Genomic DNA, 16,636 nt, shown 5'->3' on the forward strand with positions numbered 1-16,636 from the left:
GGCGACTGGTTAGAGCGTCAGCCTCACAGGTGCGGGGTTCAATCCCCGTCCCCGCCTGTGTGGAGTTTGCATGTTCTCCCTGTGCCTGCGTGGGTTTTCTCCGGGCACTCCGGTTTCCTCCCACATCCCGAAAACATGCATTAATTGGAGACTCTAAATTGCCCCTAGGCATGACTGTGAGTGCGAATGGTTGTTTGTTTCTATGTGCCCTGCGATTGGCTGGCAACCAGTTCAGGGTGTACCCCGCCTCCTGCTCGATGACAGCTGGGATAGGCTCCAGCACGCCCGCGACCCTAGTGAGGAGAAGCGGCTCAGAAAATGGATGGATGGATGATTTTATTATTTTTATTTTTATTTTTGTCTTATAACATCAAATAACATCAGTTCTCGCCATTAGTGTAAAATATCCATTCAATTTATCCATTTGATTTTTGCTCACTTTGTTAGCTAAATTTGCAGGTTAAAATTAAAAAATAAATATCTGTACATACAGTACAGTATTAAGCGGCACGGTGGGCGACTGGTTAGAGCGTCAGCCTCACAGTTCTGAGGTGCGGGGTTCAATCCCCGTCCCCGCCTGTGTGGAGTTTGCATGTTCTCCCTGTGCCTGCGTGGGTTTTCTCCGGGCACTCCGGTTTCCTCCCACATCCCGAAAACATGCATTAATTGGAGACTCTAAATTGCCCCTAGGCATGACTGTGAGTGCGAATGGTTGTTTGTTTCTATGTGCCCTGCGATTGGCTGGCAACCAGTTCAGGGTGTACCCCGCCTCCTGCTCGATGACAGCTGGGATAGGCTCCAGCACGCCCGCGACCCTAGTGAGGAGAAGCGGCTCAGAAAATGGATTGATGGACAGTACCTATTATATGTGTGTGTGTGTGTGTGTGTGTGTGTGTGTGTGTGTTATATACTCAGGGAAGGAGCCCGAGCTGGTGTGTGAGGTCAAGAGGTTCCGACTCGATGTACTCGGGCTCGCCTCCACACACAGCTTGGGCTCTGGTACCAGTCCTCTTGAGAGGGGTTGGGCTCTCTTCCACTCTGGAGTTTCCCACGGTGAGAGGCACCGAGCAGGAGTTGGTATACTAATTGCATAAGGGTGTCCATACGTACACTTGGCACCAGGAAACCCTAGGTCGCAGTTCAATGATCGACTTTGTGGTTGTGTCATCGGACTTGCGGCCGCATGTGTTAGACACTCAGGTGACGAGAGGGGCGGAGCTGTCAACTGATTACCACCTGGTGGTGTGTTGGCTCCTATGGTGGGGGAAGATGCCGGTCCGACCTGTATTGTGAGGGTCTGCTGGGAACATCTGGCAGAATCCCCTGCCAGAAGGAGTCCCACTCCCACCTCCGGCAGACTTCACCCATGTCCCGGGGGAGGCGGGGGCCATTGAGTCCTAGTGGACCATGTTCCGCGCCTCCATTGCTGAGGTGGCCGACTGGAGCTGTGGCCGTAAGGTAGTCGGTACCTGTCGTGGCGACAACACCCGAAGCCGTTGGTAGACACCAGCGGTGAGGGATGCCGTCCAGCTGAAGAAGGAGTCCTATCGGGCCTTTTTGGCCTGTGGAACTTCTGAGCCAGCTGATGGATACCGTCTGGCCAAGCTGAATGCAGCTTTGGTGGTTGCTGAGGCATGGAGAATGACATCCAGATGGCTTCGAGGAAATTCTGGTCCACCATCCAGCGTCTCAGGAGGGGGATGCAGTGCACCATCAACTCTGTGTATAGTGGGGATGGGCGATCTCTGATCTCAACTTGGGACGTTGTGAGTCGGTGGGGAGAATACTTCGAAAACCTCCTCAATTCCACCGACACTCCTTCCCATGAGGAAGCAGAGTCTGGTTTCTCTGAGGCAGGCTATCCTATCTCTGGGGTTGAGGTCACCGAGGTGGTTAAAAAGCTCCTCGGTGGCAAGGGCCCGGGGGTGGATGAGATTCGCCCGGAGTTTCTAAAAGCTCTGGATGTTGTGGGGCTGTCCTGGTTGACACGCCTCTGCAACATTGTGTGGATATCAGGGACAGTGCCTCTGGATTGGCAGACTGGGGTGGTGGTACCCCTTTTTAAGAAGGGGGACCGGAGGGTGTGTTCCAACTACAGGGGGGATCACACTCCTCAGCCTCCCTGGTAAGGTCTGTTCAGGGGTGCTGGAGAGGAGGGTGCGTCGGGAAGTCTAATCTCAGATTCAAGAGGAGCAGTGTCGTTTTTGCCCTGGCTGTGGAGCAGTGGACCAGCTCTACATCCTCGGCAGGGTCCTCGAGGGTGTATGGGAGTTCGCCCAAGCAGTCTACATGTGTTGTGCGGACTCGGAGAAGGCGTCCGACCGTGTCCCTAAGGGATTCCTGCGGGGGGTGCCTCGTGAGTATGGGGTACCGAACCCCCTGATACGGGCTGTTCGGTCCCTGTACGACCAGTGTCAGAGCTTGGTCTGCATTGTTGGCAGTAAGTTGGATTCGTTTCCGGTGAGGGTTAGACTAGGCCAAGGCTGCCCTTTGTCACCGAATCTTTTCATAACTTTTATGGACAGAATTTGTAGGAGCAGCCGAGGCGTAGAGGGGTTACGGTTTGGTGGCCTCAGTATTGCATCTTTGCTTTTTGCAGATGATGTGGTTCTGTTGGCTTCATCAAGCCGTGATCTCCAACTCTCCCTGGAGCGGTTTTCAGCCGAGAGTGAAGCAGTTGGGATGAAAATCAGCACCTCCAAATCTGAGACCATGGTCCTCAGTCGGAAAAGGATAGAGTGCCCTCTCCAGGTCAGGGGTAAGATCCTGCCCCAAGTGTAGGAGTTCAAGTATCTTGGGGTCTTGTTCACGAGTGAGGGAAGAATGGAACAGGAGATCGACATGGATCGGTGCAGCGTCTGCAGGGATCCGGACTTTGTATCAGTCCGTTGTGGCGAAGAAGGAGCTAAGCCGAAAGGCGAAGCTCTCAATTTACCAATCGATCTACGTTCCTACCCTCACTTATGGTCACAAACTGTGGGTCGTGAAAGAACAAAACGAAATGAAATGAAAGAACAAGATTCCGGAATACAAGCGGCTGAAATGAGTTTCCTCCGCAGGGTGTCCAGGCTCTCCCTTAGAGATAGGGTGAGAAGCTCGGTCATCCGGGAGGTGCTCAGAGTAGAGCTGCTGCTCCTCTGCATTGAGAGGAGCCAGAAAAGGTGGCCTCCCTTTGTATCGATCCGTTGTGGTAAAGAAGGAGCTAAGGCGAAGTTCTCAATTTACCTGTCGATCTACGTTCCTACCCACACCTATGGTCACGAGCTGTGGGTCATGACCGAAAGAACAAGATCACAGATACAAGCGGCCGAAATGAATTTCCTCCGCAGGGTGTCCGGGCTCTCCCTTAGAGATAGGGTGAGAAGCTCGGTCATCTGGGAGGATCTCAGAGGAGAGCCGCTGCTCCTCCACATCGAGAGGAGCCAGATGAGGTGGTTGGGGCATCTGATTCGGATGCCTCCGGGAGGAGACCCCGGGGACGACCCAGGACACGCTGGAGAGACTACGTATTTCGGCTGGCCTGGGAACACCTCGGGATCCCCCCGGAAGAGCTGGATGAAGTGGCTGGGGAGAGGGAAGTCTGGGCTTCCCCGCTAAAGCTACTGCCCCTGTAATCCGACCTTGGATAAGAGGAAGAAAATGAATCAATGGATGGATATTTCAGATTGTAATGCATTGTGAGGAGCGGCTGAAATTTGTAAGGGCAAACTTGCATTTTTAAACAGCATAATGATGAATGAATGAAGACTGAAAAGTATAGTATACTGTTTGGGTGTAATTGGAAATTGAGGTGTTTCAAAATTATGAGTAACACGTGAGTGTCCCATTGCTGTTAAAAAATTTAGATACCAAGATCATGTGTTTCTCTACCCAATTATCAAAGTATAAATATTGTTTTAATAGAATGTTCCCATTATTCCAGATTATGTATGTATAGGGGTGAAAATTTATGTTCATAAATTAGGGAAGAAGAAGTCTAAATTGACGTACTGTTGAGGGAAATCCGAGGTTTCCGTCTGTATTTGAATGTAGCATTAGGCTCACGCTTTCCCATGATGCCGTGCGGTAGTGGTAGTCAGTCACACGGTGGCGACTTTCAAACCCACGGTCAAATTTTCGCCTTTACCCAAGGCAAATAAAACTAATAAGAAAATTGCAAACGTTTCAACGTCAAGGAAACAGAATAATGAAGGACCTACCTACATCCACACAAAACCTTGAGGAAGCGGATGTGACGATAGCGCCAACATTACTGAATGTTCCCGACGGTTCAAATTCACACGGATATACGGGAGAAATTGTTGGTCTGGCTGGTAAAACGGCAGGGGCTGAAAAAGAATCCAAATGTTCTGAACATGAATTCGGAGCAAGCAAGGATCAGGTTAACATCGCCAAAAAGAACGAAAATATCACCGTGTCTTCCTGCTCCTCGCTTGGTAAGTGCAGTTTTGGTTGAGGGGAATCTTCCATTTACTGTACTTCAACTGCCTCAGTTTTGAGGGCGGTTGCCTCGATTCGTCGAACTACCTTCACTTCAGTATGGCGTTAAGTCCCCCTCCCAACTTAAACTATGATAATGTAGTTTCATTTTAAATTAATCCTGGACAGTAATTACTATCTGCACTTTGGGAGCACTTAAACTTTTATTTAAAAAAAAAAAAAAAAAACGTAAAATTATAAATAGCTATTCAACTCCTGTACTTAAGGAAAAAAGTACTGACTCAAAAGTAAAAATGAATTATATAATGAATTGTTTACTCTTATTAACTTACAAAGTACTTCCATGAAGATGTCGCATGTTGTTAAGAGCGAGCTGAGCAAAACAATGTTTTCCCATAGTTTTTCTGATGTGAACAGAGTAACAAAAATGCAAAATTAGCCAGTGATAACAATTTAAAAAATACACATTGTTGGTATTTTTTTTGTTTGAATAGATGGTTAATTTCCTCCACGATAGGCGCCAACTCACCACGAGGTGGTGATCGAGTGTTCACGAGTGGGGAAGTGAGGGAAGAATGGAACGGGAGATCAACAGGCGGATTGGTCCATAGTCTGCAATGATGCGGACTTTGTATCGGTCCGTTGTGGTATAGAAAGAGCTAAGCCGAAAGGTGAATCGGTTGCTGTCACCGTTAATGCTTCCCAGTTCATATTCCGTCGTGTTGGTGCTGTCCCTGTTTTCCCCCCCGCCTTATAAAATCCCAATAGCTCTATTAATCAACTTTAATTTACGTTACCTCTCTTTATTTTTGACGCGTCGCCACCCGCGGTGGTTAAAAAAAGTAACAAACTGATTTTGACAGAGTAAGGAGTAGAATGTTCTATCCGTTTTCAAATGTAGTTAGTAAAAGTCAAGCCATCAGAATAACACATAATAGTACAGAGTACAATTATAGAAATATTTGTACTTTACTTCCAACCACTGTTCACAGGTGAGTGCTGTTTACATCCTCCACACACCGCATCTAATTAGTGTTGCTCAACACAGGATAATATGGTTTACTCAAAAGAAATTCTTCATTTAAGTCACCATCTAACAAGCTTTTATTCAGAAAATTGGTCAGTTGCTCATCCATTTTTTGCTTGTGTTGACAGAAAACATGCACGCGCGACACTGCAACATGACAGCCGATAAACAACAATTTAACACAGCTGAGAGTGACACAGAGATGGCGAGAAGAGCAAAGGAGGAAGGCATTGTCAGTGTGGTCTTCCGGGGAACTGTGACTCAGGAAGGCTGCTGCCGTTTTGTCAGCGAAATCCTCAAATGTATTTTGTATCAGAGACAACAACTGCCCATGACCTACGACCAACTAGTCTACTCCCAGAAAAAACGGCAAGACTCAAAAGCGGTAAATGTCTAATCCCATTGCACCTAAAATCTCATCATAGAAAGACAGTAACAGTATATTTTTGTTCTGATTTGGTCTTGATATACTTCTTTTGTGTTTTATTGCTTCTCAGGATAAAGATGTTGTTAGTGGAAGGCAAGTGAATTTGGCAGATGTGAATGAGCGCAAGTGTGAGAAGACGCTCCAGGACCTGGAGGAGGTGCTTCATCAGCTGGAGGTCCTGTTCTCCCTGAGCACTGTTCCACGAGTGCTGCTGCTCATGGGTGGCTCACTTGTCCTCCCCAAAGAGATATACGAGATCAACCTGGAGGCGCTGGTATTGGAAAGTGGTGATCAATGTCTACGGGTGTCGTCGTGTTTAAGACAACTCTTCCGCACTCTTTTTGTAGCTGACCTTTTGTCTGACAGCAGACCGGGACGTTTAATGCCCACCACGGTCTTGGTACTGGCCCACAGGGACTGTGGGGTAGGTTGGTTCCACCCTAAACTACGATTTAAAGTACCAACTTCTGTCAAAAAACAAACGATTGCTCTTTGTACAGATCCATGCAGTTGCAGGAATGCAAGCACAGACATACTGGACTGGCAGGAATATGTGTGGTTTCAAGCACCTACGACCATCAAAGGCTTTTGTAACTGACTACAAATGTGGTCTATATGCTAATTTTTTTAAATGATGGTTCAAATGAGTTTTGAATATATATTTTACATTTTTATTTTTCTATTTCATGGCTTAAACATACATGCAAATCAGTCGCCTTTCGGGGAAATTCGCCGTTTTGAACTCAAAATAGGCGATTTACGTGAATCTTATAGATCCGATGAGTTTTTCCTTGGGGAGGGAGGTCGCCATAGCTGTCGTCATAGGCGGTCGGGACCTGCTTTGGATAAGTCACAGCAGTTGAAGAGACCAGAAAAAAACACTTCCGCCGCTTCTGCTGTTAAGAAGTAACTACTTTTACGCGTTACAATGATCTAAATGTCGCTCGCTACTTTTATTGATCAATTATTGCTTATTTATCAACTATTTCGTGTGCGCGACTATGACTTCCACTTCTGCATTTGGCGTGGTTTGCCCCAACCTAAGAGCTAGTGACGTTTAAGTCTATTTCACCAATCAAACGAGACAAAGTCACATGACCTCACACAACATCTTCTATTGGGCTTCCTGGGTATCGGTATTAACACTAGATAAGCCAGCTCGGCTGATCATCGTGCCTGAATGGCCACCATTTTGGGAAAGTCGTCGTTACCATGACGGCAACGGCGCGCTACTCTTGTTTACATTTAGACGAACAAAAACAACAGCTTTCATGTATTGTAGTATTTGTCTGGAACTGTCTGCCCAAACGTGGATATTTCAGCTCACTTATAACTTGAGAAAACACCGTGCAGTGAATTGAAAATGTTTTTGTTTTTTTATTTATTTTTTTGGTGCAATTTACTCAGTACTTGAGTAATTATTTCACTGTGTACTTTACTCTTACTCAAGTATTTTTTGGAGGACTACTTTTTTACTTTTTTTTTTATAAAGTAGATGATAATAAATTGGTTTTCCATTCAAACTGATTATCTGTTTGCAGTAATCCCCACTCCATCGTGGGGGTCACATTCCAGTCCACCTCTGCAATAAGTGAAATCCGTGACATAGAAATACACCTATTTAAATACATCCTTGACATGTTTTTGTTCCATTTTCAAATTGTTTGAAAGGTCTATAAACACACATAAAACAACAAAAATACATTTAAACATTTAATATATTGAGAGTGAGCTAGAGCAATGGAAAACACAAAAACATTGGACAAATAATATAAAAATAGTCCATCCATTTTCTGAGCCGCTTCTCCTCACTTGGGTCGCGGGCGTGCTGGAGCCTATCCCAGCTGTCATCGTGCAGGAGGCGGGGTACACCCTGAACTGGTTGCCAGCCAATCGCAGGGCACATACAAACAAACAACCATTCACACTCACATTCACACCTACGGGCAATTTAGAGTCTCCAATTAATGCATGTTTTTGGGATGTGGGAGGAAACCGGAGTGCCCGGAGAAAACCCCCGCAGGCACGGGGAGAACATGCAAACTCCACACAGGTGGAGGCGGGGATTGAACCCAGGTCCTCAGAACTGTGAGGCTGACGCTCTAACCAGTCGTCCACTGTGCCGCCTATAATAATAGTAACAACTGTAATTAAAATCTGCAATTTACCTCAACCGGAAAGCATGAACACTCCCCCCGCCCCAGAAAACTCACTTTAAGCCATGATATTTTTACAAAATATTGCAACAATCTTAATAAAAATTAAGTTGATTCACAAGAGGTATGCTTGTTTTTTTTTTGTTTTTTTTTTTAATAGTCTTTGCAAAATACAGTAGAACCTATAAAGTAGTGATGGTCAGATAAGAAGAGGATTGAAGCTTTCCATCCAATTGGTTCACAAAAAGGTTGATTTCGTGAGGCTTCATGTGCACACAAACCCTCCTGTTGGCCAAAACTTTTACTGTCACTTGAAATATGTGTTTTTTAGAATTAGAATAAAAAAAAAAAAAAAGATTATGAATTATTGTAATAACATTTCATGGCATACAAGCATATGATGTGCGATATCTTATTTAGAGAGATAGCTTTGTTACATGGGAACACTTATGTATTTATTTTGATATTTTTTTTAAGCAGACACCATTCATAAACAATTGTATTTGTCATGGGAAATTGGCCAAGTTCCAACAGGACAACTACGGCACAATTTTTCCTTTTTCAAACTGAGATCTGATGTACTTCTTTGGTATTGGTTAATGTGAAGGGCTACCAGTTTGATACATCCCTCTAAAATAACAAATTAGCTGAAATTACCTTTATGTTATAAATAACTAATTATATTCATCTATGTGAAGACACTGATCATATTGCTTTCTCACAATAATTCAATCATTATATTGGCACTTGGGACTTTAATTTCACTGGTGGTGAGCCCTTTTTTTTTTTTTTTTAAATGCGCATGTGGGCGCGCCCTGGTTCCTGGGGGCACTGTGTAGGTGACCCTTGACATACAGCATAGTCTAAATGTGGTTCATTAGAGGTGTGTCGATGATTGAAATTAATTATTGCAGACGGCAGCCAATTAAGTAATATGGAGGTTACCCTTATCTAAATCAACGGGTGGGGAAGAGTCAGCCCAGACCGACTCAATGGTATGTAACGTTTAATACTGTATTTGTATTCCAGTATTTATCTATTGTTTACTGCCATGTTGTTGCTGCCCAGTGTTGACGCATGTGGAGCTATTATGTATAATTTGGGCATCTGCAAATACATGTTGTTTCATTAGTTCTATGAATGTAAACACAGTCATATCAGATAGTATGTGTCACTTGAAATGTACATCTAAAAAGACGGAAATCGGATATTGAGCACTTGGACCTGCAGTTTAAATCACAGTGTTTATTGTGTTTACAACCTATTTTCTAAAATTGTTTGACAAGAATTATATAATAATTATATACTTATATATCTTTGTCTTCTGAGATATTGTGGAATATGTGTATGCTGACTAATGTGTGTGTGTGTGTGTGTCTGTCTGTGTGTTCAAAGCTCCACCTTTCTAACAAACTGGATTAGATCACTGGCAAGCAGCTGAGGCTCCTCAAAGGCAGCAAAGTGACCACCTCGAGGCATGAATGTGTAGGAGACAATGTTATGAAACCTAATTTGGGCCCACGATTTGGGGCAGTGCATCAGCTCTCCAGGGAAGGCAGCCAGTCCAGTGGGCACAAATATCCTTGTCCTATAACAAAAGATGATAGTCATCGTGTGACTCCAAAGACACAAGGCCTCAACTATGGTTATGAATCCACATACCTTGAATCAACCCTGTTGTCTAGATTACCCTTAAGGTTCTCTTTGTAGAAGCGCATGGAGGAGACAATGGAGCCTGTGGTCCAGTAGATCATGATATTCGTTAAGAGATCATCCAGGCTAAATTTCCTATAAAAAAACAACAACAGCTATGAGCCATCCCATAAACACTGCTGATAGATGGAAAAAGATCAAATGTGCTCTGAGACCTTTCCAGCCCACCGTCCACCAAATATATGTTCTCCAGGTTAGTCCAGGTGGAGAACTTCTCCAGAATGCAGGCAGCCAAGCCTACAGGAGAGTCATTCACTCCACAGCCTGTTAAACCAATGGCAAAGTTTACCATGCCTATCACATGCTTTTGAAGACCGAAAAACAGTGAAACCTTTAAAGCGACACACAGATGCAGTCAGCTAAGTTACCTCTTTGACAGAACTGCAGCAGTGCATACTGGAGAGTAACCAACTCAAGTATCAATCCCCTGACACTCAAATCGATCAATACCAGCATCGCTATCTCTGTATTATTGATATTTGCATCAATCCGCCCACCACTATTGTACAGTGTGTTTGAGTGTGTTCGTGTTCATACCCATGGTGTCAGGTTTGGTTGCCTGAATGTGCAAATAGCCCGATTCCCTCAAGATGGTCCACACATTCTTTTCAAAGAAAGGGAACAAGCGGCGGACATCTTCCCGGCTCAGCCCCACCAAGAAGGGAAGATAAGGGCCAACCAGGAGGGACAGCAACACTTTAAACCCTCTTCTCATCATAAACATGTTTAAGTGGAGACCTTTCACACACCTACATGAAAGAGTTTGAAAAAGATTGTTTAGGGGGGGAAAAAAACACATTGTCATTCAAATGAGTGTCAATTAGCTGACACCGCAAGTGCTGTGCCCTACTGAGGAATTTGCAGCATTAGTGTTTTTGCACACTGCAAGCACTGTTCCACATCGTGGCTCCATATTGGTGACATGGGAATGGATAAGTGTTGAGACAATTCCAATGCAGTGACACCAAATTGTCAACTATTGAAGCTTGTTTTGCAGACTGTCTTACTGAGGTTTCATTTGTGCCATGTTGGTGGTGATGAGGGAGCCCCAGTCTCCTCCCTGCAGATAGAACTGCAAGAACCCTAAACGCTCCATCAGCTTCAGGAAAATTCTGGCAGCAGCGAGACTGTCAAAACCTACATAAAAGGGCACAGTAAAAAATTCAATACCCACAACCAGACATGCAAACACCAAAGGCATGAAAAGGGTGACCAAAAAAAACATTGTAGGGGCTCAGGGGGTGCCCCTGCACCTGATGCCAGCTTCAAGCTGTGCCACTAGCATCTTCTTTAAGCACTCTCATTCTGGAAAAGAATTGACTAAAAATCATTGTCTTTCACTTCATTTTCACTATTACCAATTTAAAAGGCTAATCCCAAATGCATCCTCCAGGAAAATATTAAGTACAATATTTTTCTTTTTTACTGGCCATTTATGAATTTGAATTTAGTTCATTCTGAGGTGTGACATAATCCCTAACATCGCTCCGTTGCTTAATACATTTAACATTAACATCTGTAAATTAATTAGATCATTGTTGGCATGTTTCCTAATTAATACAAGATGTATTAGCGGATCAGCTCTTGTCGCCGATGTTACGTGTGCTTCGCAGCTCCGCTGGGACCACAACCAGGGCCACGACCTGCACCACCTCAACGCACAAATACAAAAGACCAGTGCAACAAATACGACACGGGCTGATCTGATGAGCAAAAACGTTGCTTAAACGTAAGAGTACCAATAGAGGATGTCCGCTCCAGAGGTGGGTAGAGTAGCCAAATATTGTACTCAAGTAAGAATACTGTTACTTGACAACAATGTGACTCAAGTAAAAGTAAAAAGTAGTCCTCCAAAATATTACTTAAGTAAAAAGTACACAAATAAATAGTGAGTAACTTCAGATTTTTTTAACCACAGCATGAACATCAATGAAATAAAAATAAAATAAAATCTGAATGTGCAAATTCTGATATTGCTGTGTGTGCGTGTGTGTGTGTATGCACAACCAAAAGTTAAAAAAAAGCATCAATTTACTGGAAGGTGTTTTCTCAAGTTATAAGTGAGCTGAAATATCCACGTTTGGGCAGACAGTGCCAGACAAATACTACAATACATGAAAGCTGCTGTTTTTGTTCGTCTAAATCAGGCGTGTCAAACTAATTTTTGCTGCGGCCCACATCGTAGTTATGGTTTCCCTCGGAGGGCCGTCATGAGCACGAACACATATACAGTAAATGTACAATTGCCTTATGTTATTACAGTTAATGCAGTTTGTTTTGAAATGGGGATTGGTAACAAAAATGTTTACAATCAACGTTATATAAAAGGGAAGGCGATTTGCAATGTTGTTATTTTAGCGAGAAACATGAAGTTGACGCACTTGATTTGCTTTCGCGGGCCACATAAATTGATGTGGCGGGCCGGATGTGGCCTAAATGAAAACACGAGGATTAGCACGCCGTTGCCTTCATGGTCACGCCGACCTTTGCAACATGGCCGCCAAGTAGCAGGACAGTCAGCCAGGCTGGCTTATGTAGTTTTATTTAGTTTTAGCCCAATAGAAGAAGACCTGTGATGTCATGTGACTTTTTTGTCGTTTGATTGGTGAACTAGACTTAAACGTCACTAGCGCTTAGATTGGGTTGAGCAAACAGCGCCCAATGCGGAAGTCATAGTCTCGAGCACGAAATGGTTGATAAATAAGCAATAATTGATAAATAAAAGTAGCGAGCGTTATTTAGATAATAGTAACGGAGTTAAAATACCGTTACTTCTTAACAGCAGAAGCAGCGGAAGTGCTTTTTCTGGTCTCGTCAACCTATGACGACAGCGATGGCGACCCCCGTCCCCCAGGAAAAACTCAGCGGATCTGTACGATTCGGGTAAATGGCCTATTTTGAGTTCAAAACAGCGAATTTCGCAGATAGGCGACTGATTTGCATGTATGCAAAACATGCGCTGGCGTGATATTATTTTTTTTTTTTTTTCTACAAGTACTACAGAGAAATACCTTGTTGATGAGGGGCCTCAGAGAAACCATAGCCAGGTATAGACGGGCAAATGACCTCAAAGGCAATATCAATGTTGGTTTCTGTGAGAAGTGGCAAGATCTTGTAGAATTCAAAGAAGGAGCCTGGCCAGCCGTGAACAAGCATAAGTGGGACAACCTTCTGTTTTGTTTGAGTTGGCCGCACGTGTATAAAATGCACATCTATTCCTATTGAAGTGGAGAAAAGTTTGAGTAGCAGCACTATAGGGAAAAATATGCACATCGTTCGGCATTGTCAAGTCACAGGTTTACTAGAGCCACACTGAAAATGATAAAGGTTCATGAAAGTCAAGGTCTCGGTTTTTGCTGTTCTATTTAAATGTCACTGACAGTTGCTGCGCTAATATTTCAGCTTCTCAGGTAGGAACAAATAAGGGGTGACGCCTGTGTTAAGTTTCACACTCATCATGTCATCTCAACATTTACAATGACCAGATGAGACAAATTACTCCCACAACAACAAAAAATCAACCATAATGTATAACAAGTGCAGCATTAAAACACCTTTGGATATGAAGAGAGGACAAGCAGTGTGGAAAGGAATTATGAGAATAATATCAGAATTACAGTTGCTTTGACATTTTGTTGGGAATTTTGACATTCTCATATTACAACTTTGTTCTCCTAAATTTATGCTTTCTTTTCAGTGTAGGGCCCTAATAATCCTGACCATGAGGTAAATCCAACAAATACCTTCAATTTTAGTTTTGAAGTGTGGATACTTGTTCAGCATGGCCACTTGTTTTTTCCAGTCAAACTCATGTCTCCAGTAGGAAGCGACGCTCTTGAGATAAGTTAAATTGATTCCATACTGAAAGGCGCAATCTTCCAGAGGATGAGTGTAGCGGGTTTTGTCAAGCCGCTCATGAAGGTCCTGAGGAATTGACATGCGGTAAATTATTGCACATGTTTTTCTCAGTTGAGTTGAGTTTTCTCATTTAAAAATGATAACATGGACAATCCAATTCACCTTGATTTCATCATCTGAGGTCTGCACCTCAAAATAATAAATCTTGTCGTCTTCTGACTGTTGCCTCTCGCCTGCTCCCCACCATCCTTCCCCAAGAGGAACAGTTTGGACTTTGTGACATCGTCTGCGCTGAATGTAGAGCACAACCCCTGCTGCAACTGCTGTCCCAATCACAATCTGCTTGTGGAACGCATCCAAACTCAGGAAGGAGTCTCTGCAACATGTGGAAAAGCTTTTTTAAATGTATTCTTCACTGAATCAGCTGACGCGTAGTTGCTGTATAAGTTTACTTACTTCAAAAAATGTACTCTTTGCATCGTGTTCGTAAGGTGAACGCCCACGTGTGATTATTTCACCAATGTTTAAAAAGTCAAAATTCACAACACTTCCGTAAACGTGTAAATAAACGTCAACTATTGCAATTGGGTATCGTACCACCGAATGCAATGCCAGCAGTCTGAAATGAAACGAATAGGAAGGAAGACGTAAATACTTGAACCGGGTTACTCGGGGACAAAAAAAAAACCCGGCCAACAGTCAGTCCAAGGAGCTGTTCATTCAACGTTGATTGGCCCAAAAATGAGCCAATCACGTCGCGCGGCTCAGTTGCGAGGTTGTTGTTTATATAAACGGGGAGAAGCGGCGCCGTCAACGTCAACGGTGTGGTCTCAGTCCAAAGTCCGAAAAAATACTCAGCAATGATTTTGAAGGTGGTCTTCCTTCTTCTTGGGGTAGTTTGCGCCGTCGTCCTCGGTCGCCTCGTCGGGGGATTAAGCGATGCGGACCCCAACAGCGAAGACGTGCAGAATGCCCTCAACTTCGCCATTGTCCAACATAACAGCGCCTCGAACGACATGTTCCTCAGCCAAAAGACAGAAGTGGTCAAGGTTAAAAAGCAGGTTAGTGACGCCCAGACGACGGCAACAAATCAGCGTATACCAGTTGAATTTAGACGATCGTTGGCGAAAATATCTGTAAATCGTTAAAATGATGACGTTGTTTTGTATTCGTGTCTTTTAGTTGGTCTCCGGCACCCGATATGTCATTACTGTGAACATGGCGAAGACTTCGTGCAGGAAGGACGGTTCAGATGAACACTGCGACATCCTTCAAGACCCAGTCTTGGCTCGGGTATGGTTCTTCGTCATTAGTTTTGATTTCAGAACAGTCTACTTGTTGTTTTGCCTTTGGAATTGCACTGTTGCCAACGGTTTTGTACTTGCAAGTAACCACATACATTGCTATCTTGAAAAATACACAACAGCAAAAATGCGAGATGATGAATTAAATAATGTACAACATTCTGTTACTGATGCGGTATGATTTATTCATTCATTCATTTATTTATTTAAAAAAAAAGGAATTTACTTTCTGCTGTCTAAAGCGGGGTACACGTACTGATTATTGGGCATCCCCCTTCCGATCAAAGTCAGCAAAGGCCAGATTGTCTGATTTCTCGAAAAGATTACCCTGTGGTGCGGGGTAAATTAAGAGTGAATTTTAAATATTTTGTTTTACTCCCTGATCTGCTGGGGAAACAGTCAGGACCAACAATCAAAAAATAGTCATAAATCATTTACCACAATTAAAAATGACAAAAGAGAAGACTTTAAGAGTCTCGTACTCCTACTACAGTGGTTTATGAGATTAATTCAATCCGTGACCAAGTTTGTAACTCAATTTACTCGTACGGCAAAGACATTTTTCTCATTAAAATCAATTGAAATCCCATGAATATGTTCTAGCCCAAGAAAAGCAAGCAAAAACATTTTTTTTCCATGTTTTGAATAAAGAAAAACATAATAAGGGATGGTTTTACAACATGTGATTATTGTACATGTTGAATGTGTGCCTTTAAAGGGCGTGGCCCAGTGAGTGACATCAGGAACTTGAATTTATTTCAGTGTGAGCATTTGGCTTGAGACAGCAAGTCCTAGCGAGTGTTGTCATTTTGTATGTGTTTTAATTTTTGCCCCATTACATGAATGGCTGAAAGTTCAGCGGCAACTTTGGCTGTACTTGCCCACAAGCGAGGGCATTACAGTACATAAATTCCTCCATCCCCCCCAGTTCACAAGAGCAGTGGTGTGTCTCAAATTCACTCCAAACCACAAAACAAAAAATCGACGAAGCGACTGCTTGTAACTCGAAAATTGCAGGGTGGCCCGCGCAAGACTCGCATCAATGGGCATATTGTTTTGTGTGCTGTGTTGGTCATCTCCAGTGTGCTACACTCTTAAGAACGGTTGGCACACACTTGCAGATTTTTTTTCCTCCATTATGTGTGGGGCGTCACCCAGATTTAAAAAAAAAAAAAAAAAAAATATCAGTTGTGTGTACCCTACTTAAAATTTTGAAATGACAGTATTATGGCATATGCAGTACATTTTCCCCCCTTTTCCCTCTTGCAGTTTTAATCCTGTCACGTGTATATGTTTAATATGGATTCTGAACTCTGTGTCCTCAGCCTTACCAGTGCACCTTCACAGTGTGGAGCCGCCCATGGCTGACCGACCTCCAGCTGCTGGAGCAGAAGTGTTAGAAAATGAGCCATGTAGTAAAAACATCAGTATAGCCTACAGTATTACCTTCAAACACATCATTATTGTTCCCTGTTATTGGGCCACTTCTGTATTGAACTGTATACAGGGCAAGAAATAACTACTGTTGCAGTAGTTTTTCACATTTCAGAATAGATTCACAATTGTATGTAGGGTTGTATTCTTTCTTTTTCTTATTTCTTTTTTTAATCTTTTTAGTGAAACAAGCTAACTACAAGTAGATGTGAACTCTGTTGCTAATTAGTCTTTTATGTGTTTCAACATGAAATTAAAGTACTTAACTTTTAACAAA

The 16,636-nt window shown here is 43.3% G+C and overlaps 3 protein-coding genes across 5 annotated transcripts; 2 read left to right on the top strand and 1 right to left on the bottom strand.

The window, feature by feature from the left end:
- Positions 1–4,046: 4,046 nt before the first annotated feature.
- On the top strand, positions 4,047–7,400 carry mad2l1bp (MAD2L1 binding protein). Of its 2 annotated transcripts, XM_061789462.1 has the most exons (4): positions 4,047–4,436; positions 5,596–5,852; positions 5,965–6,318; positions 6,395–7,400. In XM_061789462.1, the coding sequence occupies exons 1-4, from the start codon at positions 4,187–4,189 to the stop codon at positions 6,527–6,529; spliced, it is 996 nt and encodes a 331-aa protein (XP_061645446.1). In that variant the 5' UTR covers positions 4,047–4,186; the 3' UTR covers positions 6,530–7,400. The 2 variants fall into 2 exon arrangements, with proteins under 2 accessions (XP_061645446.1, XP_061645445.1); XM_061789461.1 differs by having other exon boundaries at positions 5,965–7,400.
- Positions 7,401–7,594: 194 nt separating this feature from the next.
- On the bottom strand, positions 7,595–14,321 carry ephx5 (epoxide hydrolase 5). Of its 2 annotated transcripts, XM_061789458.1 has the most exons (9): positions 14,078–14,315; positions 13,784–13,997; positions 13,507–13,687; positions 12,775–12,981; positions 10,771–10,900; positions 10,301–10,512; positions 9,919–10,027; positions 9,713–9,838; positions 7,595–9,638 (listed from the first exon to the last, which is right to left on the bottom strand). In XM_061789458.1, the coding sequence occupies exons 1-9, from the start codon at positions 14,098–14,100 to the stop codon at positions 9,440–9,442; spliced, it is 1,401 nt and encodes a 466-aa protein (XP_061645442.1). In that variant the 5' UTR covers positions 14,101–14,315; the 3' UTR covers positions 7,595–9,439. The 2 variants fall into 2 exon arrangements, with proteins under 2 accessions (XP_061645442.1, XP_061645443.1); XM_061789459.1 differs by lacking the exon at positions 12,775–12,981 and having other exon boundaries at positions 14,078–14,321.
- Positions 14,322–14,394: 73 nt separating this feature from the next.
- cst3 (cystatin C (amyloid angiopathy and cerebral hemorrhage)) lies at positions 14,395–16,636 on the top strand. Its single transcript, XM_061789466.1, has 3 exons — positions 14,395–14,682; positions 14,804–14,914; positions 16,251–16,636. The coding sequence occupies exons 1-3, from the start codon at positions 14,482–14,484 to the stop codon at positions 16,323–16,325; spliced, it is 387 nt and encodes a 128-aa protein (XP_061645450.1). The 5' UTR covers positions 14,395–14,481; the 3' UTR covers positions 16,326–16,636.

The sequence above is a fragment of the Phyllopteryx taeniolatus genome, chromosome 11 (genome assembly GCF_024500385.1).
Source record: "Phyllopteryx taeniolatus isolate TA_2022b chromosome 11, UOR_Ptae_1.2, whole genome shotgun sequence".
Classification (NCBI taxonomy): Eukaryota; Metazoa; Chordata; class Actinopteri; order Syngnathiformes; family Syngnathidae; genus Phyllopteryx; species Phyllopteryx taeniolatus.

Coding starts and splice junctions, on each gene's coding strand:
- mad2l1bp (XM_061789461.1), top strand. CDS start 4,187: ATGAAGGACCTACCTACATCCACACAAAACCTTGAGGAAGCGGATGTG. Junction 4,437..5,595: donor GTCTTCCTGCTCCTCGCTTG/GTAAGTGCAGTT, acceptor TTGTGTTGACAG/AAAACATGCACGCGCGACAC. Junction 5,853..5,964: donor AACGGCAAGACTCAAAAGCG/GTAAATGTCTAA, acceptor ATTGCTTCTCAG/GATAAAGATGTTGTTAGTGG.
- ephx5 (XM_061789458.1), bottom strand. CDS start 14,100: ATGCAAAGAGTACATTTTTTGAA. Junction 13,688..13,783: donor CCTCAGATGATGAAATCAAG/GTGAATTGGATT, acceptor TCAATTCCTCAG/GACCTTCATGAGCGGCTTGA. Junction 9,839..9,918: donor GTGGACGGTGGGCTGGAAAG/GTCTCAGAGCAC, acceptor GTTTTTTTATAG/GAAATTTAGCCTGGATGATC.
- cst3 (XM_061789466.1), top strand. CDS start 14,482: ATGATTTTGAAGGTGGTCTTCCTTCTTCTTGGGGTAGTTTGCGCCGTC. Junction 14,683..14,803: donor TGGTCAAGGTTAAAAAGCAG/GTTAGTGACGCC, acceptor CGTGTCTTTTAG/TTGGTCTCCGGCACCCGATA. Junction 14,915..16,250: donor AAGACCCAGTCTTGGCTCGG/GTATGGTTCTTC, acceptor CTGTGTCCTCAG/CCTTACCAGTGCACCTTCAC.